This window comes from Anser brachyrhynchus (assembly GCF_964034855.1).
Source record: "Anser brachyrhynchus genome assembly, chromosome: 6".
Classification (NCBI taxonomy): Eukaryota; Metazoa; Chordata; class Aves; order Anseriformes; family Anatidae; genus Anser; species Anser brachyrhynchus.
Window position 1 is genome coordinate 14,626,918 of NC_137700.1, and position 27,762 is coordinate 14,654,679.

General features: G+C 39.1%; 1 protein-coding gene and 3 long non-coding RNA genes across 12 annotated transcripts in view; 1 reads left to right on the forward strand and 3 right to left on the reverse strand.

Moving 5' to 3' along the window:
* OPN4 (opsin 4) overlaps positions 1-13,641 on the reverse strand; it is a 46,111-nt gene extending 32,470 nt beyond the window's left edge. For 4 of the 5 annotated variants that reach the window (XM_080597935.1, XM_080597937.1, XM_080597936.1 and 1 more), the window contains exon 1: positions 5,140-5,951. In XM_080597935.1, coding sequence (XP_080454061.1) covers positions 5,140-5,283 — 144 coding nt within the window. In that variant the 5' untranslated portion in view covers positions 5,284-5,951. Of the gene's footprint in view, positions 1-5,139; positions 5,952-13,613 lie in introns of those variants that run through there. The other variant, XM_080597938.1, reaches the window with a different exon arrangement.
* Positions 1-27,762, forward strand: part of LOC308197455 — a 66,582-nt gene that overhangs the window by 32,633 nt on the left and 6,187 nt on the right. The window contains exons 3-4 of one of the 3 annotated variants that reach the window (XR_013952940.1): positions 19,861-20,022; positions 22,407-22,712. This is a non-coding gene — a long non-coding RNA (uncharacterized lncRNA). Of the gene's footprint in view, positions 1-19,860; positions 20,023-22,406; positions 22,713-27,762 lie in introns of those variants that run through there. The other 2 variants (XR_013952941.1, XR_013952939.1) reach the window with 2 other exon arrangements.
* LOC308197461 overlaps positions 14,034-27,762 on the reverse strand; it is a 70,527-nt gene continuing 56,798 nt past the window's right edge. The window contains exons 1-3 of one of the 3 annotated variants that reach the window (XR_013952947.1): positions 20,414-20,446; positions 15,548-15,685; positions 14,034-15,354 (exon numbers count right to left, since the gene is read on the reverse strand). This is a non-coding gene — a long non-coding RNA (uncharacterized lncRNA). Of the gene's footprint in view, positions 15,355-15,547; positions 15,686-17,600; positions 17,686-20,413; positions 20,447-27,762 lie in introns of those variants that run through there. The other 2 variants (XR_013952948.1, XR_013952946.1) reach the window with 2 other exon arrangements.
* LOC308197460 lies at positions 23,863-27,760 on the reverse strand. Its single transcript, XR_013952945.1, has 3 exons — positions 25,687-27,760; positions 25,209-25,231; positions 23,863-23,992 (listed from the first exon to the last, which is right to left on the reverse strand). It is a non-coding gene; the product is annotated as an uncharacterized lncRNA (long non-coding RNA).

The following is a 27,762-nucleotide window of genomic DNA, read 5'->3' on the forward strand; positions in this document are numbered from 1 at the left end:
AAGGTAACAGAAATGAAGCAATTAAAGGAGCTTGTTTTGGCTACAAAGAACAGATTTAAAATGGCTTTGATTTAAATGAAATTTGTGGGGGACTAAGGACAAGGAAAAATTTGAAAGATAAATATAAATACACAGAGAAATATCAATAGAGGAAAAGGTTATTTAAGGGACAGCAGAAGACTTCCAGACTTCTTACTCGGGGATGAAACAAGTTCAGAATGAATAAAAATGTCAAGTGTGAAAAAAAATAGGAATAAAATTTATAATGGAGGAGTGATAAGACATAAAAAATACTAAATAGATGGGGAAAGAAGAGGTCTGGCAAAGAGAAATAAATTCACATTTTAGTGTGGACTTCCTGGAGGCCTGTTATTTTCACCACAGGATCCAATAATGTCTGTTCTCCGAGAAATACATTTGATAATTTATAAAAAAAAAGTCATTTCAATCTTTTTATTGGAAATACTGGTCTGATTCAAAATGTCTTTAAGTCAGAGAAAGGTGCTAACCAACCCAAAAGGCATTAGATCAGGCTTTACCACTTCAAATTCATCCCTGAGTTGCATGCATACAACTTCCTCGCCAGGAGACGAAAACACATGCCTGTCTCAAGATCATCTTACAAGGAGAAAAGATAGCGCATGAGAAAATCAGGACAGCAGGATAATTGAGAAATCAGACAATTCCCAAAGCTTTTCTCTATTCATTTTCTCCAGCAGATAAGCTTTGTTTAGACTCTATCTTCTATTGTCACCCCCCAGTATTAGGACTTGGGTGGCATGAGAGAAAAAAATCCCACTGTTGCAATCCCCACCATAGCAATTGTCCTTTGTGAATGCTCAGCCTGAGCAAACTATTTCAATTGCATTGTTAACACAGAACATCATTGCTCTGCATGTTCTTCTGTTCAGCCTTCTTTCTATATACACTTCATAATGAAGTTAAAAAAAATCAACAGGCAAAACCAGCACTTCATTATTTCTCTCCCAAGTAACATGACAAAACAGCTTGTTTTATGTAACATGATTCAAAACATCACCAAATGAGCGAAGAAGCAGAACTGTAAACCAAGAGGTTGGACGTCTTCCTGTGGGTGAACAATGCACTACAACTTCCCTGGGACAACAAATAAAGGCACTTGCATCTGAGGCCCTGGACCACTGGGTGCCAGTATACCCACAGGGTTACTGTGCTGTGGGTAGCTTAGACGGGTATTAATTCTGTGGGAAACAGTTCATTGGGAAGCGTCAACTTCCTGACAGTCAATGTAAGTATTGCACATTTCTCAAATAAGCAAACAGAATGGTTGCTTGAGAAGCTGTGGAGGACATCGAGGTAGTAACTGAAATGTAACACGATCTCTTCACTGCAAGTACTGAGGGTCAGTTTGAGAACGTATCTTCTAGCCAAGGATGGCATTTTAGCCATCCTTAAAAGCAGGCTTTATAATATTGCTTGGGTGTGTATGAAAACTGGCCTTTTGCTAGAACTGTAAAATAATATATAGGTATAATAGGCAAGCCATTTATTATTTACACTGTGGTTTTGCAGAATCAGATGGATAATTAGGGTTTGTTAAGGAAGCTGGGAAGTGGTCGCTGATTCATTCCGGCAGAAGTGGCAGAACACCAGTCTGCCTTTAGCTAGGACTGGGTGTCTAGCAGAGCTGCAAAACGTGCTTAATGAACAGTGATGTGGGAATTCCTTTTCCACCACAGAGTCTTAGCAGTTGGTCCATACCCTAAAACAGGGTTATTGTCCCTTCAGAAGGATAATCTTAATGGAGGATATTTTTATCCTTCATATATAGGTGTAATCCTTTTCTAAATCCTACTCTGTCATTGCCTTAAGAGTCAGTGGCAACAAGTTATGAAGGCTGCTCCACATCAGTGTATTTTCTTCCAGCAGGTTTAAGTGTGTTCTTGGAGAAGCGCTAGAAAAAGAGGGAAACAACTACATTTAACACAGTCTGCCTTCTTAAAACGTTCATTGTTATCCCTAAAGAAATGCTTGTCTGCTACCTATAACAAAACAGCTAAAGCAGAACTGGCCGTATTTTCAGCTATCATTCACTATCATTGACTGAGTCTTAGAAGCATGAGCTGCTTTTAGGGAGTCTGGAGAAAAGGAAGCGTTTGACAGTTGGTGAAATCTGTTTAAATCCTTGCTGTTCTGGCCTTGTCCATGTAAGCTGCAGCACGACGTGGAACCTCTTTATATTTACTGCCTGCTGCCAAAGCTGGTTGCAGAATCCTTCCTGGAAGGCCAACAAGAGGAGATACCCTACTTCTTTGGGAAAAGAGCAGCGCACAGGCCCTTCTGCTAAGGCCTGGTGCAAGCAGAGAAGGGGTAAACATCAACCAGTTGCAGAGAGCATCAGTGTGCAACAGAACTCGTATTTTGATGTGTAATTTGCTAAGACCCTGCAAGAGGCTTGTCTGAAGAATGTTGTAAGGATAAAGGAATTCTGCAGTTAAGGACAAAGCCCCAGACTCCTTAGTGTTTTGCCTAGGTTAAAATAAAATCTAGACCAGGAATATTTGATGCCTTCATCTATTCTATCTTGGGAATGTGTTCATTATACACATTTTTCTAAAAAGGAGGTTTTCTAAGTAGCTATTTTAAAATTGTTAAGAAAGCAAACAGCAATACCAGCTCACCTCTGAGTAAGTTCTAGTAGAAGACATAACATGGTTGAGAGTCCTAGTGACCCCTCACTTCCATGGCATGAGAAAAATATTTTTGTCTAAGTGAAAAAAGGACATTATGCAAAGAATACGGTGTAACTACTACTGGTAAAAAAAATGTTCAGAGTAAGAAAAAAAAACACGTTGTTTAATTGCTCTTCTGAGAGACATTGATTACTGGAATCCGACTAAAGCTAGGAGTGATGATGGTAGAAGCAAGGCCACAGATGTAAATATTTGTACTGAATATAAATCACATTTGATGTAGCCCATTCCTCATATTCTTCCTATTGCAAGAGTGTAAAGTAAGGTTTAGTTTGTAGGAAAACAAGAAATCCACATAGGATAGAATTTGAACATATTTGGTTCTGATTGATTGATTAATTGATTTATTTCTCTGACATTGTTTCAGAAGTTGGGAACAGAAAAGACTAAGACAGGGACATTTTTCAGCTAGTCCTGCCTGAACACCAGATGGATTATACCTAACAAGACAAGGAAAGGGAAATGGGGACTAGTATGTTGTTGTTCTGAGGCATTCATCTAGCTTTCAAACTGTAGTCACTGGTTTTGCAGAATGACTGTTTTAATGGAATAGAGCCCAGTTCCTAAACATGGCAAGTTTGGCAGTCCGACTTTGACTTTGGCAATGTATTGGGTCTCTTTGATCTTAATTTTCCTACAAACATTGGTAATGAAGTTGCTTATTTGTAAGTGTGGCTTATAATATCAATAGTAGCGTTAAGCCTTTTACATTATAACAAATCATATAGCTTGGAAAAATTATCAGAACTGAACTACTGTCATTTCCTAGAGTTTCTAGGTGCAGTTTTAGTTCTGCCTACCTACCAGAGTCTTCCAACAACTGACAGTACTTATTTGTCTTCACAGTTCCTTACTCTGATTTCTGAGCTTGCCTCTATTGGCACTTTTTCTGTGATGACAGGCAGCACAAAGAGGAGTGTAATCAATTCCACCTCAATTATGGTTTCAGCAGGGTGACGCCAACTGCTAAGCCCTCATTCCAGTAGGCAGCAGGGCTTTCCATGGATGATGTTTGTCCCGTTGAGCAATTTGGATGGCAGATTTTGTATCCTGTCTTCCGGATTTAATCTCAGCCACAAGCAGCACACATTAGTTTAGGAGAGTTTCAGGACTGAAAGCAATCTTGATATCAAATTAAAATGTAAAAGTTTGAAAATACTTGACGTAGGGAGAAGAAATGGACAGATAATTTCCTCTTTCAGCAGAATAAGGACAAAAATAATTTTGAACTTTCCAGTGTGAATCACTCTGTCCCCAGAATCCTTTTCCATTTTGCCATGTGCTGTCCAGTCCCACATCTCCCTCCCTGCTATGTTCTGCTATCCTCTTTCGTTATGTTATCCATCTAATTTAGTTCATAAGTGCCTTGCCTCAGGATACTTCTCTGTTTATTTTCATGTAATACACTGTGCATTTCCAGGTTTTATTAAAAAAATAAACAAAGAGGCTGCATTATTACTCTGTAAATAATAAAATATTTACTGCTGCTTCATTATAAATTAGGATCAAAATGTAACACCTGGTCCAACATGCTTTATGCATAAAATCTTCAGGAGTGTTTGAAACTTTCACATTTTTTTTTAAGTAGTCACTGGGTTATGTGGCTCATTTCAAAATACCTGGGGTGACCACATCAATGTTTTAAGTTGAATTTCAGATTTCAAAAACTCCAAAAACCAGCGTGGGTCTTTTTTTATTATTTTCTTTTTAGCAGTCTTTTGTATGAACAGCAGCCAAATAAAACTTTGCAGGTCTAATAGTATATAGAGATACATAGCCAAGAAGAGATTTCTGAACCCTTTCGGTTTGGTTTGTGGGGTGTAATGAAGAATATTTTTAGAAAGCCCAAAGAGACTCCATCCTGAAGTGTCATTACCACAGATTGCACCATCACACTTTAAAGGATTTTTTCTGTTAGCATTTAACAACTGAGAAAGAGCTTTGGTAGAACTTACCTGGAAAACCTTTCTGAAAAGCTTTCTTGAGTAACTGCAAGTAACAACTCCTCAACATTTACATAAGCGCTTTCTTACATTTACAGACTATTACAGAAATGATGGGGATTTCCATTTTGAATAATACCACAAGCGAGCATTGTGTTTGAACTGCTGAACAACTGTTTAACTTACAAAAACATGCTCTTTTTATAGTTTGCAACATATTCAGTGTACTTTGCCTCCCTGTCTTCTGCCCATGTAAAACTGCCAAAAACCAGTGTTTCTACAGTCCTTTCTGCAGTAGATAAAAACAGAAATAAAAAGGTTTTTAAGTTTCCATTATGTTGTTCACTATTGCATTACAACATTAAATATGCACATGTACCTTAAATGTCCATTTACAGTTCTATAAATGCCAGCTTCGCCAGCAGAACTACCTGCTACAGCTTTTAGTGACAGAAAGCACTTACTGTTGGGGCTCTAAGAGGCAGGTCCATCAGTGTGTAGGCAATCGCTTCCGAGTCATTCCATGCGTCAAGGGACTCCACAGTTTTGGTGCCGTTGGGGTCCTCAGAGGGACAAGAGATCCCCCTTTGAATGGGCTGACTATTCATGTGAACAAAATCTAAGCAGTAGCAAAGAAAGCAAAGCTCTCCCCTGACTTTAAGTCAGCCAATTTATCTTTTTTTTTTGTGTGTGTGTGTGTGTGTGTAAAGCAGATTGTCAAATTCTCCGTCTGGAATACTGTGAGAGCTAGTGCAGAGTTTCTCACTAAAGCTTCAGATTGCTTTGCTCCATCTTCAGCTTAGCAAAGGGCAGCAGCAGCAGATTCCATTTAAATACAGGAGCTGCAGGGTCTGCACATGCCCAGTTTGGTGCTTGTTACATCCAGATTCCGGCTTCACTTTAATGACAGTATAAAAGTGATGCTCACTTAAAACTATTGTTTTGTTTTGTTTTTGTCTTTAACAAAGTTATGTCTGAATTGCAATGCTATGTCCACAGTATCACTGTATGAAGAGAAAGATGGTTAAGGGTTGACTTTGCTAACTCTCTAAAATATTAGACTTTACTGCTCATTGTCAGTGTATTGGTGAATTAGTTTTTTGTACTCAATGATTAAAGAAAATGTATGTGTACAGTTCTGCTGAAATTGTCTGAACTCAAATAGATTCTGATATTTAACAAAGTGCTTGTGTGCACTTCTGTCTTGTAGAATTTAGGTCATGGTTATTTGTTGGTCCACTTCTAAAAATAAACAGGAGAAAACAGGGATAAAACCCACTGACATCATCCTTTTCTGCTCTTCAGTTTAAAAAAACACCAAACACACACGCAAATGCCTTAGGCAGAGAACAGCAAAAAACCATTTGTTTCAAGAGTTGTCTGCTTTCTTTTTTGGTCTTGTTTAGTTGGGTCATACATGAGCAGATTCTCATTCACACAAATCTGCCTTTACATTGGTTGCACTGTAGGGGCCAGCTGAAGGCCCATTATAATGGTAAAGTGCAGTTTAATTGCAATAAGGTATTTGGTACAGAGTGTGGAAAAGCTGTTCTAGCACATACTGCAGCCTGAGTATGAGTATGACAGGGTTCAGGCCTTCCAGCCAACATCAGAATGACCCTACTGCAAGGTACGAGCTTCATTGCAGTTGGTAATGGAAACAGATGGTGTGAACTGTTTCTGGAAAAGCTTTGTGAGAAGTTTGTGATTGTAGCAGGGGAACTGTGTTCACTCCACTCTGCACAGACTCTACTTCTCATGTACCCTTCCTTAAATTCACACCTGCACTACCTGACCTTAAATTGAGGGAAAAGGGTTTGCATTTCTTTGTATGAACGGGAGGCGTGTCAGTACCATGGATGTATGTGACCTGTGCCTCCATATCAAAAACACTCGCCTATAGTGCTGCAGATTCCCTTTCATTGCCAGTCATTTAAGTAAGGTAGCATTTATCTTTTATCACCAGGCCACTGAGCAATAACCAGATGAGAGACTTCTTACATTCTACAGGCTGTCAAACTGTGAGACTTTAAAAATAATTATTAGCAGACCGGTTGTGAGAGGCAGAGAGATTTCATCGAATAATCCCTGCCCTGCAGAGTTAGGTAGGCACACCCAAACTTGGTTTAAACTAGCTGTGGCTTGAGGCAGAGTTGCACTCAGAGATGGCTAATCGCCTGACAATTTTTACCTTTGTTGACTGAGATTCATTCTATAGTCATTGTCTATGGTATGCTCTTCCCCTCTTATCCACATCTAGCATCATACACATAAACATCAGAGTTGGATGTGGTGTTAATGGTATGAACTTCAAAAGAAGTTGTCATGAACTCAGAATCCATCACTGTGTTTTCTTAAATATGTGGTTTGGCTGCTACAGCAAGCATATAGCATACTGTAGGTATAAGGCTGCAAATTATGTTTGACATCTTGATGGACAGGACCATTTTGGAATATAATCTTGCATTTTACTACTATAAAGGTAGGAGATGACAGAAAGTCACAGTATGAAATTGGCAAGAACTTGTACTGTCTTCCACTAAGGCATATGAAGGGAGTACAGCAGAAAATACATTTAATGATTGAAGTGGAGAGAAAGGAAGGAATGTGAGATCTCCCATTTGTGTGAACTTCATATTCAAAGAAGTTGTATACAGTTACATCCTGCTCTTACCAAATTAATATAACAATGTTCAATACATAAAATCTTCAGGGACAGGCATAAATACTAGATCATAGATGTTTGACTCTGTTGGGTTTTTTTTGTTGTTTTTTTTTTTTGCTCAAATCCTCTTAGTTTTCTCCTTTATATCGCAGTTTTGGGCAATGCCAACATTCAGTCTGTTTACATACAGCTTGTACATTACATTTTCCTTTTCACTGGGTCACAGATTACATTTTTCTTCCTTCCTATTCCCTCTTCATGACAAATCAATGCACTGAAAATGTTTCATTCGCAGTTAGCCTGGAAACATCCATCTCTTTGGATGGCATCCTAGAGGAGCCCATAATATGTTTGGCAGAGTAATCAAGTCATAAAGTAAATCTGGTGCTTTTAAAAGTAAATCAGACATTATAGAAACTGTCTTCTTGCTTCATTAGATTTAGCTGTGTTGTACATGTCCTTCCAGGCAAATCAATTTGATTAGTTCATTAGCTGCTGAGAATGTATTATGACAAAATATGCAGTACAAAGGAAAGGAAGTTTCCACCAGAAAGAAGTGGATGCTAGTCCAAAGTGGGCTATTGATTTGGTGTCCTTCCTTAGCCTCCGGGGACTGCTTTTGAGAATGCTAAGCAGTAGCAAGCTGGGTGAAATCGTTTTTGAAAATTATTCCCTAACACTAAGATTTTTGTTCAGTGGAAATGTCCTCATATGGTTACAGCTTTCTGATCCTGTGTTGTAGCTAATTGGTAGAAGCAATTCAGGTGACCTATTTCGTATGTGATGCCTCAGCTTCCTTTGAAGAAGAGGAATCATGTCCTAGAGCTGCACAAGGTGTGAAGCATGAGAAATCTCATTCTCTGTACATAGTGTTTGGGAAGTAAGGCAAAGTTACATACTAAATAATTCACAAAATGTTTTCTTTTGGATTTTCATCTGTTTATATGCAGTATTAAGCCAGAGAGAACAATTCAAAATAATTTACTGAGCAATAATTGTTTTTCTTTATAGGTAAGGCTATTTCACTTCAGTCATCAGACTTACAGACTTACGGATCTGGAGGGAACTTTGCCCTCTGTCTTTCCTGTTTACTCTTGACCAAAAACTTAAATCTGTTGTATCCCTGCAAAGCGTAATGGAGAAAATGTATCAGTTAATGACCCCTGGTACTTTCTAAAGCCTCTCTGCCCATCTTAAATTTTTCAAACACTTCCTCCACAGTCTTGTGTGTGAAACACAGCAGAAGTCCATTTGGCTTACGGCCCAGATCTGAATTGCCATTCAGAGTCAGTTCTGGAGAAAATAAAACCTGCCAGAATTCCTCTCTCTGAATTCTGTCATGTTGAGGTATGGTGAGAACATCCTTCCCAGTTTTAGAGCCCTGACTTTCAACTGCACCTCTTGCTACTGATAATTAACTCTTGTTCATAGCTTTTTGTAAAACACAGACATAAACAGCACAAAGACTGGGGACTCTGGGGTCCTACCATGAAACTGAGAAAACTGCCTAGCAGAACAAAGGAAAGATAATCCGTGGGTAAAGCTTAATTAAAGTCAGATGAGCACAGGATTTCTTTCACAATCAGTGAAAGGGAACAGTTCCTTCTCTTTGGCTGGGAGCTCTGTGTGGAATTAGGTTTTGGCTTGTCTGCAGGAACACAGAGTGGACTGAAAGAAAGGGGAACCTGATGCTTAGAAGATAAACAGGTTGCTATTTGGAAGGGCCGGGAGAGTTGGAAGAAAAGGGCTATGGTCAGCCAGGCATGAACGTCCCTGAGATATATTTACACAAATTCACCTGGGCTTCCTTAAACTCTCCTCATCCAAAGCCAGGATGAAGAAACAGGAACAGACCACTCAGTAAGGGGCAAAGTAAACTCTTACTCTTCTTTGAATACAGATACAGTTCTGGAATTCGAGTTACCACAAACTAGGAATGCAGAGAGCATGAAGTTGGGTGTTTACAAGGCTTTCTAGTAAGTTAGGTCATTTTTCCCAAGTTATAATAGGGAGAATGAGAGTGATAACCCTGGTAAAACATTCTGGGGATAACAAGGCTAACCTCAATTTCATTTCACTAGTGAAAAATGTAGATGTTTTTGTTAGAGGAGCATCAAATTCTTCTTGCTTTGTGGGACTGACAGTCTTCATTTCTTTATGTCTTCATTTCTTTATGTCTTCATTTCTTTATGTCTTCATTTCTTTATGTCTTCATTTCTTCAGTCTTCAGTCTTTTTATCAGTCAGATTTCTTCAGTCTTTTCATCACTTCAGTCTTCATTTCTTCTTGCTCAACTTCAAAAAAAAAAAAACAAAACAAAACAACACCAGCAAACAGCTGCTTTCTAATGTACCAAGTACAATTTTTTATCCTTGATTAAAAGGCCCACCTCATCCTCCTCAGCAGCTGGCTATGAGGTTTAAATATGCTCTGCATGCCCTCCAAACATGCTACGTCCTCCTGTAAGTGATGGGATAGAGGAAGGCATTATTCATTTGTCACTTGAGAACCTACCCACTTTCAGTATCAGCTTTTCAAAAGGCACTGCCACACTATAAGAGTCTGAGTTCATCACAGCCTTCCTTCTACAATCCCTCCTTTACAGGATTTGTTAGCCCTAGGTATCTGCTGTACTAATAAATGTCAGTAACACCTGAAAACATGCTTCTCAGAAACATTTTCAGAGGCCTGCTTTTGTACCAGTGCCTGCAACAAACCTATTTGCTTAAATAGGTGGGTGAAAATGTGTTGTTCGTTTTACACAGATATCCATTTTCTACTCTCTGTATTCTTTTTGTCTTTTAACACCTAAGATTTATCAGGTGGAAATTCTCCCCCTTCCTAACTGTTCCCAGACAACATGCTGCCATTTTGGCATCCCAAATAACAAAGCAGGGAGGGGGGTGTCTTCTGTGTGCATCTCCTTTTGTGCTGTATTAATCGCAGAAATTAAATTTAGTTGTTCATGCCTGAAGTAACTTGGCAAGGGAGGCTGAGGCAAGAACACTTCGTAAATAAAATTGTTAAATTGAGTACAAAGTTTTGTATGGCCCTTTATGGGAGCATGCTGTTGGGACTCCCCAAAACTCAATAGACAAAATAGAAAACAGTAAATCAAATCAATAAAGTTTCTGCTCAGCTGTAGAAGTGAATAATTCACCTCATAGGTAGTTCTGATTTTACAGGGTAGCCAAGATCTGTGGTGAACAGCAAGAACAGGGACCATGGAGCAGTTCAGCCCCACAGCAGCAGAGTGAGAATCTGAGGTGAACTGAGTACAGATGGGCCAGACAGGAGAAACAGTTGAGAAGAGTCCATTCAAGCACAATGTTTTTCTAAGACTTACAAAAAAAAACAAAAAAAGTCTCTTCCCTCTTCCCCAGAGATAAAAAGATTATGTCAGTCTTCTCTGCAATGGTACCAATTTAGGTCTGTGACATGGCATTAGACTGCCATGCTATGGCAGGACACCCTCCAGCCTCTCCTCTGCCTTAGTTTCCCTGGTAGTATTCCCAGTTTACTTTACTGGTTATGGATTCAAGGTCAGGTAGCTTGAAAAGGCCAACCCACCCCTGTCCCTCTGGTCTTTTCTCACAGAGTAAAAGAGCCTGAAGACGTAGTCACACACAGCACTCTCCAGCACAGCCAAGCCCAATCTGCAGTGCCCCCAGAACAGCTCATTAACTTGCTCCCTGGGCTGAGCTTTCAGGTTCAGCCTTCCCTGTCTGCTATGGCTCAACCTCTGCACAAAGCCTACCCTCTCCGGGGAACTCTGGTTAGCCAAGCTCGTCTCAGATAGTTTCAGTTGGTAGCTTCCCTAATTCCAGTTCCCAAATAAGAGTTCCCACCTTTCAGCCCTTCTCACATGTGACATGATAAAAAGCAAATTGTACTGGTGCAGTTTAGTGCCTACTGTAGTCAGTGGAAAAATGGTATTTTAAAAATTATAAAATGTTGAATTGGTAGCACTTGTTCTTTTTTTTTTTTTAATCTTTTCTGCATGTGCAGCAGTTACTTCTGAAATGCAATGAAGTCGGTGACTAGAGCCTATCATGGCAGGATGTGCGGGGGGGAGCTGCACAAGTGTCTTGATGGGTAAGATACAGGACAAAAATGGAGACAGCCAACTCTCTGATGGAAAGACTAAGTGAAGAGGAACAATGAGAAGCAATTTGTACCTACACACAGCAATCAAAGTGAAAACCCTGGGGTTTGAGAAATAATAGCTCAAGATAACCAGAAAGTAAAAAAATGTGGTCTCATCTGATATTAAAGAATTATCATCTTTATCCACAAATAATAGGACTATTGTTTTCAAACTATCCACAGAGAATACATATACTGCCCTAATGGCTATGCAGCTATTTTTCCTGGCACGTACTGTCTTGTCTGACAACATCCCTGTGCAAGAAATCCTGTCCTTTCTAGAATTATCATCGGTGATTCTGTTAGAAGAAGAAAAAAAAAAAAAAAAAAAAGAACAAGACAAGATTGTCAATCTACTCGTGGGAGAAAATTATGTTATTGCACTAATAAGCAGGCGGCTTTATCACTGACTGCAGCTTAAGTCTCAGCAGCTCATAGCTATTGCAGGTGTCCTTGCTTTGCTGTTCTATCTTGCACTGTGCCCAGTGCTTACAGGAATCTGGACAGGATGAGTAGGAAGAAACAAACCACTCAGTAAAATCACCAAAATTTCAAAATCTTCTGTTTGAATTGTTTCTAAAGACAGCTTGAAAGAGTGAGTGCAGGTGAAAAACACCAGCGGATGTTTTAGCTGAATCTGTCATAGATTTCAGTGACGAGTGCCCTGCCAGAGACAAAATGGCCAGTGGCAGCTGAAGCAGGAGGTGGCTCAGACTACAGCAGTGGGCAGGATTTGGGCAGGATTCTGTCAGGACTGTTAAGAACAGAGATGTTCTGAGGCATTTCTCCCTGCTGCAACTTGAAACCTCTCACACGGAGTCCAAAATCAAACAGACGTAATGCTTAAGCTAGAAGAGAATCTACTGCAGCTCTGTAATCAGAGTGTCTCTGTGTACAGAGGTGTAAAGCCATATATTTCTTTATAAACTGCTCTGCTAAGGCTGTCATCCAGCCTGTCATCACCGTGGACTTCGATTCCCCAAATGTTCATGTGAGGCCTGTACAGAAACAGAGCTGCTTCTTTGTCTAGCTCTCTGCAGTAAGGACTGTATTAGTACTTACTCTGCTAAATGCCTTATCTGGATCCTCACTGACTTCTGTTTCAGTTGCTATGACATCCTTTCTCTCTGACCTTGATTAATGGAATGTAACAGGCAATTATCACAAGGATGCAGACAGGATGCAAGTGTGTTGGTGTGGCTGTGCAAGCAGTTAACACCGTGGCTACATCCCACCCAGTCTGAGCCCTTTTCAGCTGGATCCTGTCCTCTCCCAGATCATCGCTTTGACTGCTATTGCTGGGCATCATCTTAGCTCCCCCTTTTCTATTAAATCATATATATATGATTCACGTCCAAGGGCCTTGATGGGATGTCTGTCTCCAGCTTACCTGTCATCTTTCAGACAGTGCTGGCTTTCCAGCTCTCATACCCTGTCAGCCAGTGATGCTCATTTCCATCGTTCACTTAACACAGCTTCCAACATGCATGATTTACTTGTCTTCATGCAGTTCCTCATGCTGGTGGCAGTGGCAACAGAAGACATTGACACTAGCTAGGCTGCAGGCACACGGAGCCTGCTGGCTATATTGTCCATGCTGACCTACATTGTCTTTTTCTTACCTGCCAGTATGCCTTCGCTTCTCTCCATATACTTTGATAATAAGTTCTCTGGAGCAGAGACTTTTCACTCGGTGCTGGTATAATGCTCTGACTTGGCTAACGTTTCTAGGCATGAGAGTAATGCAAACAATGAAATGGTGGACATCTGTTCTCTGGTAACATCATAAGTTTCCTCATATATACTTTACTTATTTTTTTGCTGATGAATTAGTAGTTCAGTATGGCCACAATACAAAGTCAACTGAAGCTCAGGGTTTTCTTTTGATATTGTTGTGGTTTAACCCGGCCGGCAGCTAAACACCACACAGCCGTTCGCTCACCCTCCCCCCTCCCTCTCTGGGATGGGGGAGAGAAACGGGAAAGTGAAGCCGGTGAGTTGAGATAAAGACAGTTTATTAAGACAGGAATATAATAATAACAATAATAATAATAATAGTGATAATGATAATAGTATTAACAATAATAATGTGTAAGAAAACAAGTGATGCACAATGCAACTGCTCACCACCCGCTGACCGATGCCCAGCCTATCCCCGAGCAGCCGGCCCCCCACCCCGGCCAGCCACCCCTATATATTGTTTAGCATGACGCCAGATGGTATGGAATACCCCTTTGGCCAGTTTGGGTCAGCTGTCCTGGGTCTGTCCCCTCCCGGCTCCTGCTGCACCCCCAGCCTGCTCGCTGGCAGGACAGAGCGAGAAGCTGAAAAGTCCTTGGCCTGGTGTAAACACTGCTCTGCAACAATTACAACATCAGCATGTTATCAGCGCTCTTCTCATCCTAATCCAAAACATAGCACCCTACCAGCTACTATGAGGGAAAATTAACTCTGTCCTAACTGGAACCAGGACAGATATGTATGTAGATTTTTTTTTTGAAGATTGTTTACGAGGTTTAAAAGGAATACAGAAAACCTTCTCAGAAAACCTTCTATTTTGAATCAACAAATATCTAAAAAACAAACCTATATGAGCTAAAATGATGGGAAACACTAGCACTTATCCTCAGAAAGCCAAACTTATTTTTCACTTCGCTCTAATTTTGTAGTTATGCCTGCTTTGTACAAAACCGGCGTTCCTGTCCATGACTTGCAGATGATGCTTCAAATCATGAAATCATAGTTGGGTAGTAATTTTACAGCACAGCAGACAAATGTAGACAAACATGCCATCTTTATTAAACTTACACATTTTTCACTGAAAGTGTATATGAAATTCACGTGTGATCAGGAAGACTTTGTACTGTATTCTTTCTGCTCTTTCTAGATGGCTACCAGTTTGCTTGAAACAGCAAGCCACACTAAAACCATGCATCTTTAAATACACAGTGAGTTTCTGGGCCTGATTACCCAAAGCAGTTGAGCTATTTCACACACTACCATACCACTTCCTTCTTGTGCCAACTGATATTTCAGAATGTCAACAGCAGGAAATGACTGACATCTCTCTGTCTAATGAAAACCTGGATCCCATGATGAAAGACATCACATTTAGATGAGCCTTATCTCACTTATGAGTGAATGATTGAGCATCTTTTCCTGGTAAGAAAACGAACGTTTTCACTTTCTCTGCAGTTTCAGTAGTGGGACTTAAGACTGCAGAACACATCAATAAAGAATGAACACTGAGAGACATTTCTTCCTGATTACAGAAACATTTTGTTGTTTTTTAATCTTTTTTTTGCAGCATTTAGTAACGAAGGGTAGTTTTCTCAGAGCAAAATTCTCGTCATCTTCTTTGCTCCCCCCAAAAAACATTACTCAGTCAGAAAGTTAAGACTCTGCCCTTCTTGGATAAAGACTTTTTTATTAAATAAACGCGTTGTTGCTGCCTCATACACAAGAAGCAAAGGTGCTACATTTTATCATTGTTTATTTGTAGTAACCAATTGTCAGGGGGAAGAAGTAATGAGAAATACAGTCGCGTCTCGCTTACACATTCAACTGAAAATGGAAAGTTCAAAAAACCCTAGCCATGCAATCAGTACAAATTATTGATTGCTATTGCATTCCTGACTATGAACATACTTAATCTATTTGGTATTTTGTTTTCAAATTCATTGACTTGTGGTGGAGTTACTTTCATGCATTTCTTTTCAAGTGAGAAAGAACTGTTTATTTTACATTTCACAAGGAAACATCCTTGTGCAGCAATCATAACTAGTTACTGTCATCAGACAGCTGCAATGGTTTTGATGTGCTCTGGTGTCTTGCAGACAGCAAGTCAACAATGATCACGTTGGCTACTCTGTAAAAGGAATAGAAAAATAATCTCAGAGCACCATTCTGAAGTTATATACCAAAGAAATTCAAACCTATTTTCTGAGCATAAACATTTCACACACAAGTCCTAACAGATACACTATGCCTTGACTTCACAGTTCACCAAAACAGATATTCCACAGAAGGTGTGGAAAGTTTCTGGGTCATTTTGCCCTTACAGAATTAAGCTGTTTTGCACTTCCATTGTGGATGAACTCCTCAGGTAACATAGATCAACCCAGGGATGGCAGCCAGGATCAGCCGAGACTCTCGGCTATCTGGCAATCCCATGACCTCAGGGCAGGTCTGAAGTAAAACTGTGGAAAAAAAAAGCTGCAAGTCAGGGGCAGTGAGAGTACACAGGGCCAGACCAATGAGTTCCAGAGCCAGGCACAAGCAGAGTTGTGCCAGAAACAGATACACAGCGAAGGGCCAGGACTACGCTTAAATGGAGCCCTATAAGCAGAGGGGTGGATGGGCCCCAGGCAAGGCCGGCCAGGGCAGTTAAGACCTATTAATGCAGTCAGGGTCCTGACAGATGCTGCTTCTCAAGTTCTTGAGAAATTCTTAGTATTAGTTTTTTTCTGCTAAAATGAAGTCTTAATAAATGAGCACATTTCTCAGGTACAGAGTGCTTACTACCTTGCACTTAACTGCTCCTTAATACCCGTCTAACACCTGGCCATTTATCTAGGGTCTTAAATTTATAATCTTCCAACATTTTGGAAATTCTGAGCAAGAGATCTCACAAGGGATATTTTTACTTCAAATCATCTGTTTCATTACGTTAAAGAAAGATAGCAGGGTTTAATATATCTAAGAACATAAGAATACCGGAACGACCATTCTGAGTCAGTCCCCAGCTCTAACCTCCAACATCAGGCTCAAAGCAGCATGCTAGGAAAGAGTGCAAAGATGGTTGCCAGAACAAACCTGCTGAGACACAAGCTCTTTACCTCCTTTTTCCTGATAACCGGAAGAGGAATCATTCCTCTCAAAATGGCACTCATGTTTTAGTGAGACTTTTTTTTTTGTAGATTATAAATAGTCTTGCTAGAAGCTCTGATTTTTAGGATTTGAAGATCTGAACTCTGGGACTAGTATTACAGAGAAGTGCTTGCAACTGAAGCACCCAGAATGGCTAGCTGAGCATTTAGGAACAGGGGTTTTACATACTGCCCCATAGGTTGTTGGGTATTTAGTCCTTTAATGATCACCTGTGCTAGTGCCTTCTGGTGCACTGGTTGCTGAATTTCTCCTATATACTTGTGAGATCACTTGATGCACTTTCATCAAACTAAGAGGTTTGGGCAAAAAATTTGGAAAGAAACATTTCAGCTTTACTATGGAATATCAGATACTCCATATCCCACTGATAGTACATTTTGCTCTCTTCAGTTTTGGGTTTTACAAATACGTATTTTGTTTCGGCTGAATCTTACAAATTGTATGTGGAATCCAGCAACTGAGCTGGATTATTTAAGTTCTGTCATTTCTGTAGGAGCAGCAGTTTTCAGTCACATGTAGCTAGCAATTTTTATGATGTATGAGCCAAGATGAAACTCAGCAGTTTCCCTTGATCATTTTGTCTCTGTACTGTTGAAAGGACTTCAAATATCAGTACTCCTGTTACCAATCTACATTATAAAAACGGAGTGATGACTGTGGTATGAAAAAGCTCTTTCAAGAGAGGTTTGGTTCCCCACCCCTTAACCATAAATGTTTGAAAAACATGGCGTAGACGTTATGACATGCTACAGACTGGGCAGCAATGGGTACCAACAAAAGCCTGTAACTCGTATTTCTAGTTGCCACAGGAAGTGAAAGGAACAGACACCTTTATTTACCATATGTCTGACCAACGGGTGCTATTTCCCCACCGGATTTTGCCTGAACATGTCTGAGAGTCACATTATTATAAAACTATACTGACCCAATGCTTGTGAAGATCTAGATTTAACTTGTGTGGAGGTATTTGATCATTAAGTGCAGCTGTTACTGAAAGTCATTATTGGAATACCATACAATGAAAATCTTGCAAGCTTTAATAAGAACAGTATTATTTTGGATGGACTGGGGCCATTGATTAGTATTAGAAACAGTGTAGTAGTAAAAGCACATTTTCCCAGTGATTTTACCTGGTGTGATTTTTATCTGATAAACAAGATCATCTGCTTCCCTGGGACAGTGTCCAGTTCTGGGTTCCCCATTACAAGAAAGATGCAGACTTACTGGAACAAGACCAGCACAGGGCCACATGGCTGGTTAAGGAACTGGAACATATTTTATAAGTGGAGACAGCTATAGGACTCTTCAGCCTGCAGAAAAAGTGGCTTTGAGGGCAGGGTTCTATCTCAATGTGATTAAATATCTGGTAGGAGGGAATGAAAAGGAGAGCCAGACTCATCTCAGTGATTTAAAATCCAATAAAAACAAAAAATAAACAACAACAAAACAAAAACACAAATTCCCTGAGAACACTAGAGGGTGGTCAAACACTGGGACAGGTTGTCCAGAGAGGTAGGGGAGTTTTGATCTTTAGAAATATTCAAAACCCAACTCACTATAATCCTGAGAAGCCTGCTGGGAACTAGCTGTAGCTGACCTTGCTTGAGAAGGGAGTGGACTAGATGATCACAAGAGGTCCTGTCCAGTCTCAGTTTCTTTCTCTGACTGTAGGAAGAAAGCTAAATTCTTATTTACCAGATGTCTACTAGCCAGAACAGCAGGAGGAACATAACAGATCAAAAAGTCTAATGTGGATAATATAAAAACAACAGTCCTGCATGCTAACAAGCTCTGAACTCAGCTTCAGGTACACAAAAAAAAAAAAACATAGGGAGGGGAAAATCTGAAAAATTTTTCTCCTACCACAGAGTGAATGCTGACATGAAGAGTTAAACACTGGATACTTATTCAGGCTGCTAATTCCATTCATACTTTCAGAATAATGTAATTCAGAACTTGATAGCATTTAGTTATAACTTTCTCAATTTGTAGACATGAACAAATGGTAACCCAAGTGTATTTTTCCCAGCACATTACCGTATACTAATAGCTCCTTTCTTGAAATAAAGTATGCTAATGGACAAGTCAGAGAAGTTAGTTTCTTTGTTCAACCATTTTCCAGTTGTTTTCCTGTTCTGTCACTTGAGAAGTCACAATGGAAGCACCTACTGTCGTTTAATATCTGTTAATATAATTAACTATGTTAGTATACATTTTAAACTCAATTTTGTCTAACAGAAGATTTTTCTAGATAAAATAAACACTTCATAATAAGAAAATCTAATATGTTGAGTTAGATAGCTCCTTTATTGCTGTCCAGTAGTCTACAGCAACCTCTCTCCTCCTGTATATATAAAAATTTTTTATGGTTTTTATTGCTAAGACGTTCTACTAGAAATGTATTTGTTTCATGTTAGAAAAAGTAGATTTAGTGCTGTTCTGATACAAGAACATGGTTGTCTGCCAAAGGAAGCTTCTAAGATGCTAAGGAAACACTCATAAAATGTGTCAGGGCCCATATCCTTCATCAAAATAGCCATGCCTGCTTTGACATGTTTTTCTAGTTGACACAATGTGCAGATGTTCTTGGTAGCACAGGTGCCCCTCTCCAGCTGAATACAAGACAATTATAGCACAATATCAATTTAAGAGTATTTAAAGACAATAAAAAGCAGGAGTATCCACTTCCACACTGTAATTACTCTGACAGTGCTGTGCAGACAAGCACTTAAACAGTGTTCATTGTTAAATTGAACCTGAGTTTCAGGCCAGTGGTCCTTCTGCAGCACCAGGGTTCCTGCAGGTAAAGGAGTATGTCGATCTGGCAGCTTGGGCTTCCCTGAACTAGCTTCACACAGCCCTGGCTCTTAAAGACCACAGTGATTGACTTGCCAGGTCTTTCACCCTTCTCTGAACTATTTCTCTTCAGCATCTGATGCCCTTGTCTTGACTGAGCAAGACATAAAAACAACCCCTCTCTTTGTTTTTCCTTTCTTTAGAAAAAGAAACAGTCATAGGTATTCAGTGGACAACAGTCCAACTGCTTAGAAACTTTTCTGCACAGAAAGTTTAAGGAAGAAACCTTTCTTCAGGCTAGTCTGCAATATCTAGAATTCTACCAAACATTTTTGTTTACAACAGATGTTTATCATGTTTTGCCAGAGGCTTGAACAGTTGGCAGCTTTTCCTAAACATCAACTGTTAGCACAAAAAGTACAGGAAAGCTGACATACCTGCCCTTTTACAACAAATCATGATAAAGAATGTTGCCAGCTGTAATATGAATTTTTCATTTTCCCTTTACTGAATTTCAGAAGAAATTTACTGTTTACTGCAATGAGTTAGCATTGTATGAGGCAGGAGGTTAACACTGAATTAGCAGGAGGTTTACTTGCTTAAATTCAAGGTACAACTTCACACTGATTTATTTTCCAGTAAATAAATACTACTGAGTTGATTGAAATTAAAACTTTTTCCTTCACAGATATTATCAAGATACGCCTTCCAACAACCTGTACCCACCCAAAGAACTTTCTGCTGCACTTCAAAGTGACTGCTTAACTCTAGGTCTCCTTGTAGAAAAATAATGGCTAAAGAGGTGACAAGATCTAATGCAGAAAGGCATAACGCAGACATGTGGAACCAGGTACATTTTAGACTGTTGTTTTATAACTCCTCTTGCACAGTCACCTGCACTCTATCATTTAGAACATGCACAGGCCTTGGTTTACATAGGCATGTGACTTTCATATTATCCTGTCCCACACCGATGGAGGTGGCACACATATTTAACAATTAACTGTTGTGGTTTAACCCAGCTGGCAGCTAAACACCACACAGCCGTTCGCTCACCCTCCCCCCTCCCTCTCTGGGATGGGGGAGAGAAACGGGAAAGTGAAGCCTGTGAGTTGAGATAAAGACAGTTTATTAAAACACGAATATAATAATAACAATAATAATAATAATAGTGATAATGATAATAGTATTACTAATAATAATGTGTAAGAAAACAAGTGATGCACAATGCAATTGCTCACCACCTGCTGACCGATGCCCAGCCTATCCCCGAGCAGCCGGCCCCCCACCCCGGCCAGCCACCCCTATATATTGTTTAGCATGACGCCAGATGGTATGGAATACCCCTTTGGCCAGTTTGGGTCAGCTGTCCTGGGTCTGTCCCCTCCCAGCTCCTGCTGCACCCCCAGCCTGCTCGCTGGCAGGACAGAGCGAGAAGCCGAAAAGTCCTTGGCCTGGTGTAAACACTGCTCTGCAACAATTAAAACATCAGCTTGTTATCAGCGCTCTTCTCTTCCTAATCCAAAACATAGCACCCTACCAGCTACTATGAGGAAAAATTAACTCTGTCCTAACTGGAACCAGGACATTAACTTAAGTAGCTAAATCTTAGAGAAGTTTAATAGATAACCTAGTATTGAGTAAGGTTTCTCAAAAATACTATTTAGTACTTCAAGAAGTCTGGCCTTGAAAAATGGTATAGGTCATCAGTGCTGATGGCCTGAATATGACATCTAATTAGAACTGTAGAACAAAAATAATGGGGGACTTAAAAACATAGGTGATAAATTAAATAGGTTAGTCAACAAAGTGTCTGTGGTCTAACCAAAGACATAACCTATAAGACACCTGTAGAACAGCATGCAAAAAAATATATATTTGATCTGTACTGAATATGGAGGTGCTAATGACTGAGGTATATTTGTTCAATACATACAGTAATTGCAAAATGCCGAACAGGAGATGATAGCTAGAGGAACATGCACATTGTATAAATTACTAGTTAAAAGGAGCTTTATAACCTTTGGATTCAAGGGATTGAGGAGCTAGATCTGGTTGCGTGCAGCTTGGTCACAGCCTGGATAGCACCCTACCGTAAGGCCCTGAATGGAACACAAGAAATCTAGTAGTGAGCCATTACGTACCTGGGCACTGCGGACAGCTCGGTCCCTTGAAGAGGTGGCACGAGGAGCAAATAGCTGTTGCAGTGAATGAGGAGGCAGCAGCTCCAGCATCAGCAGCAGGTTGCAGTCCCTTGACAGCAGTAGCAGCCAGGGCCAGAGCAGCTTGTGGCCAGTGGCAGAATCAGGCTCTAGAAGGAACAACGAATATGAAACACCACCATTACCGTAGAAAAAAGTAATGCTGTGCATGCTTGAGTTTTTCATTTTTGCCCTACCTTGAGTTTTCTAAAGTTTAGTGCAAGTTCCTCTTTCATAGAAAGTAGCTGGAAAGGGCCTAACATTTAGCTGAGTATTACAGAAACAGTGGTTAAGGGGAAAACAGGACAGTGGAATGGGACAGACGAGCAGAGGAAGGGAAGGAGCCTAGCAAGGAACCAAATAAATCAAGCAGTTACATACCATTCATCTAATAACAGTAACAAGAGGTGCCAATTCTTTATATTTTAAGAGCAGAAATAAATCTACTTACAGCATTAATCGGTAATGCTTGAAATCAATATTATAACAGACTAATGGATCTGAAAAGTCATTAGTGGCGCGTAGGAAGCTTACTTCCTAAAAGTAATCTGCATGAACATTAACATTAGAGCTAGTTAGAGAATATATAATCCTGCCTGTGCAAAAACTGATATTAAATCTTCCCAAGTAACCTGAAAAGCAAATTCTTATTTTTTTTCCTATAAAAATCCTAAAATTCCTTTTAATAGGTCCCTCAAAATTTTTGGGTAAAGTTTCTGAAGTAAAACATTTTTCTGAAAAATATTGAGAAAGAAAGCAGATTTAACTTTTTCAGGATTACATCAGTAGAATTCTTAGAAAATATCTAGCTCAACTGTCTTTTACTGATAGGCAATATGTAGAAATTTATTTTAGTAAAGCTCTATCTAGCACCAAAAGTTAATGAGGTGGGAAATAATGAAGTACAGTGACTACACCATCTTGATTCCTTTGCTTTTAGCTAGATAAAGCCAAATAAATTTATCTATTATATCAAGAAATTGAAAGGCTGTTGCATTACAGGAACATTGTTGCAGACTTTGTTATTTTTTAGGCTTATCATAACCCTTGGAAGCTTTCCTCTAATAAAGAAAATCAAATGTATTTTTATAAGGAATATCTACTGACACTGAGCATATTGATCTTGATAATAGTTTTGACATAACACTTACATGAGAGGATTACAACTTCGTAATGCAAGTTTGTCACTGAACTCATCTGTTCAAAGAAGGGACTCCTCTGGAAGAGCAGCTGTACTTCTTCAAGAATGGCCTTTGCATCCAAGGCAGATGAAAAAGGCCACTCCCAGGATTTGTTCATGAAAGACAGATGCTGCTATTAAAAGTTGATACTTGTTCCCATCCTGTTTCTGTGCTCATTCCTATCATTTATGACCCTACAGAAGACAGCTCTGTTCTGGAAAAAAAATACTCTGAAATTCTGTATGAATTATTTTTAAAAGTAACCAGCAGACATACAAGACCTTCAGAACGTAACACAAATGCTGATTTTGTTACATTTCTCCTCACACTATAGGAGATTTAGTAACTTCAAGCACTACTATTAATTTACTTGTGTTTTATCCTTTCAGTCCCTTTCTTTTCTTCCTTCTTTATGCCTCAAAGTTGCTGTTTGCTAGAGAAGTGCATTAAAAGAACCAAGTGTGAGATCTAACTGGAAATAACAAATTAGGTTGAATACATCTATAAATAAAACAAATTCTAATAAAACTGATTTCTGAACACCTGGCAAGTTCCAGAAGTGTTTATAGATAAAGAATATATTTTAAAACATTACAGAAAGCCTGTAAGAACCAGCATAACATAGCTTAATATCACTTACTCTGTCAAAACTGATAACGTAGTCCCAAGCTATAAGGACATGAAGTTTATAATAAATAATACTGAAGCATGTGTTAAATTGCATTAATTTTAATGGTATCTGTGTGTTGCAGATTAAACACAGTTAGCTTTATCAATCCCTCTACTTGTTAGGAAAGTAAATATTGATATACCTGTTTCACTAACAGATCCTTGCTAAAGAAGTGAATAATTTACAGTACACAAAATCTGGAGGTCTGGCTGTAATGAAGTGGACTAAAGTATACTCTGGGTAAAAGCAAAAACTGCCATTAAACCCCACAATGAAAAAGACTGGAAGGAGGGTTGAGATCTTTCAAGAGTTAGTATATTAAGATAGAACTACTTTATATAATATAGTACATACTAATCTACCAGTTCAGAGCAAGTCACCCTAGGGGTTTGAAGCCAGTTGAAAATACTAGATAGAACTGTAGAACTGTAGAAGAAACTTAACAGTGGGATGGGCCCTCGAAGAAATTGTGCTCAGAATTACTTAACTAGCATTCTGTGAAAGACAGAGTTCAAGCATCAATTCATTTATTTAAAATACACTGTTCTTGTTGCACTGTAAATTTTTCCTTAATGCTGAAGTAACTTCTGCTCTCACAATTCCCCTTACTCTGGTCTTCTGCACAGACTGCCCCCCCCCCCCCCCCCCCCCCCCAACTGTTCTTTCATTTTCTTCCAATCCTTTATTTCTTCTTATATTCCAAATGGCATCTTTCATTCATTCTCCTCATTCTTACTTAATCCTTTCTTCATTTTGATATATTTCAGTCTGGGAAAGAATAAATATTTAGCTTTGTAGGAAACTGGAAAAGCACAAAAGCAAGCTATTTTTCATAACAGGATAACAGGGAAGTGGTGAACCATGTCTGCAGCAGCCTAATTTCTGGAAACCTAACAGTCCTTGCAGGGAATAATTCGGAGTTCATCTGCCAGTCCCACTGATTCTGTGTTCAAGAATTCTTTGTGTGCTCAGAAAACTTAGAAGCATGCTGACTTTGTAACAAGACCTTCGAGATGCTATCACTGCAACATTTAGCACAAATTTAAGGACTTACCAGCTAATTAACAAAGAATACATTGTAGAGAGATTAATGACAAAATGAGAACAAGGAAACATGGATTTCCCTCACAAACACACATTACTACATGTTGCTGCACGCAGTGCACCAGTTGAATTACAGTCATTTGGAACAGCCTGCATTTACTCTGAAACTAACAATTTTAAAAAAGGTTCATGCCCAGTGCTAGAAAAATAGAACTAGATATAAGACCCTTGCTAAATACATTTTGACCTGTTATTTGCACTTTAGTTTTAAAACAATATCATTCTGTTTTTAGAAGCTAGATGAAGAGAATGGAATTATTTTCTTTTAACAAATACCATTAAACTAAAGGAAGTTTTGGAGGTGCTTAGTAAACTGCTAGTTTTTTTTTTTATAGTCTAATACAGTCTATTGAAAACTAAACAATGTAACTGGGTTTGTGTGTTGTTCCTTCATTTGATTACATTGTTCAAGCAAATGCAATCACAGCAAGATTAACTTGTCTCTGATATAAGACACAGGGCTCAGCCAGAGGCAGTTGTTAAAGTTTCATATCTGTTTTACATGCAATTAACTGTTTTCAAGTCAGAACTATCTGATACGAACAGGGGGTAGCTTGTTTTACATGTAACAAGGGCAAACTAATTTATCTGAATATGGTTTCATTTGACACTTAAATTGAAAGCGGACAATCCCCTTACTTACTACCTACTTTATCACATGACAAAACTACAGTGCCTTGACTTCATCTTTTCTGCAGCAAGATATCCAGTGTATATTTGTTACTTTATAGGAAATACCTTTCTTTAGTGAAATGATAGCCTCAATTAAGCAAGGCTTTCTGAAACAGTACAGCAAGAAGTGTTTTAGCAAAGAGTCCAACTCCTTAGAAAGACCTCTTGCCTGTTCATAGTTCTTTTGTAATACATCCTCTGTACTCACCTCTTTCCTTTCTTTGTTCTCATCTGCAATGAAAGCATACAACAACTTTCTGAATCTATAGTAAAGTAGTGTTCTGCCACTGAGCCTATCCTCTCATCATAGAGCCCATGGAGGACCAGGTTTCTCATACTTTTGTCTCTCTTGGTTCTACTTTGAAAACAACACTTGTTACAATCTCGGTAATATCTCTCGTAATTCCCCCTGCCATAATTTGGCAAAAAAAAAACAACACATCATTTGGTTTGAGCAATTCTCAGTGCTTGAAAAGCAAGTTCCTCCATAACACACCATTCATTAACATGATGAGATTATATTATCTATTAGATTATGATTAATCACTAAGATCTCCAGGAAATTTGATTTTAAGTGAGGCACATACTGTTTGTTACTTCAAGCCACCTGCTGTAGTAAGGTTGGAAATTATTCAGCTGCTATGAAACAGTATCATATGATCAGGTTTTTTTGCTAGCCCACTTACCAATTTGATTATAGCAAGACGGAAAAACAGTAGCAAAAGCATTTCTTAATTGTTAGAGAAAGACTAGGAAAAAAAATACACAGAACAAGTCACTGGTGAGGAACACTATTTCATGATCATTCACCACTTAAGGAAGGTCCTCAGTTGGAAGTTGCACTAAGGTTTTTTGATATCTTTATGGCCAACTTGTTTCAGCAAAGAAAGGAAACCATTACAGTAATCCACAGTAAGCATCAACATTTGTTTCTATCCCTTTTCATAATGTACTACAGCATTGTCCAATTCAGACTGTAAATTGTGATTAGCAAAGAAAACACCAGTTAGGCTATTTCTCAAGAATCCTGTGGCTCTGTCACAAAACTAGAGTTACAACAAGAGAGACCAATCCATGCAAAGTTAAGCTTGAACGTAAGTAGCCTTTCCTAAGCAGAGCTTTATTGCAAGGACTCTGGCTTGAGTCCAAACAATAGCGGTAGCTCTCAGTTGCATTTTCCAGAAGCAATGTTTAGGTATAATAAATCAATGCAGCCTAACACACACTGGTGGTACTCACTCAATATGCATCACCTAAAATTGTGAGTTGAGAGGACTTGTACATACTTAACTCTATTACCTCCTTCTGATATAAGAGTGGCAAGCCTTGAAATTCTTGACCAGGAACGAGCTCAGGCAGAGCTCTCGCCTTTCAGCTTTTTAAGTGTCTAAGAATCACAATGATAACAGGGATATTATTGTGTTACAAGTAACAGATTGGATAAAATTGTTTATGGGCTCATCACTTAACAGTGGAAACTCTTGCTTTGAGTTATTACAGAACTAATACTTCATATGTAGGAAAAACATTAACACCAATTTAAGTTTCATACAAGAACCAAGTGCAATTTAAGCAATACTGTGATATAAATAATGTGAATAAGAGCATCACAGTTATAGACAGAGGGAAACGTTTTCCTAATGAAGTAGGATAATTGTATATAAGGCTTAAATTAACATATAATTATCATTTACAGTAAAACTGAGTGTAACAATCTGAATTAGTGTTTAAAGACTCTTAGAAAAATAGCAGAAGCAATACGCAATGCAACAGTATGAAACTCTTACTTTCTTATAATAGGAGGGTTTTAAGCATGAATCACCAATGGAAATATTATTGAATTAATTCCATTCCTGTAGCCCCTATTGAATTACTACCATTCATTTAAGAATATAAGAGAATTGGAGTACTTAACTCAAAATACTATTTACAGCAAGTGAAAACAATGCAGAAAGCTTTGTGCCAGGAAACACGGAGGACCAGCAGCTCTCCAAAGAGCTACAAACCAGGCATGGTAGCACAGTCAGAAGAACCAGTACTTCCATCAGCCAAGGACCAGTCAGTCCCCTGTACTCTGAAAAACAAGCAGGACAGGCCCAGGGAGAGCAGCTAGCAGTGCTGGTATTCATACATACTCTTAAGAGCAATGGAGGATATGTGATCTGAAATCAAGTTAAGGAACCACATCAGAATTAGATCTAAGAGATATTCAAGGTCAGATACAGCTTAAAGAGTACACCTAAAATCACACTAAAAAGCTGGAGTCCAGCTTAACAAAATACAGCAATAGTAAAACTTACACACCAACTCAAACAAAAGGTAAGCTTTTAAGGCTGAGCTTAAATAGAGCTCCTGGACCCATTGGCAGAGCCATGGGTGGAGGTACCAGCTGGAGCTGGCGAGGGCAGTTAAGGCTTGTTAGTTCACCAAGGCCCTGACATGCTGAAGGCGCTCTTGCTTCCCATGAGAGTGGCTTATTTACTGCTATCTGTGCAGCTATTCTATTGCTATTTCTTGTCAAACTTGATAAAGTTTAAACAAAAAAAACAAGCCTCTCTTTCAAAGTTGCACTCTGGTTGAGCAAACTTGAATGACATTCCCAAACATTCCTCATGTGGCATTTAAAGCTACCATAAACTCTCTTCAAGCTCATGATGTGAATGATATTTAAGTGATTTTCAACTCATCTTTTATTCTAAATTGGACTTTAACAAACCGCCACGTGAAACAGCCATGAGGCTGTTCCATGTTTCCACTCCTTT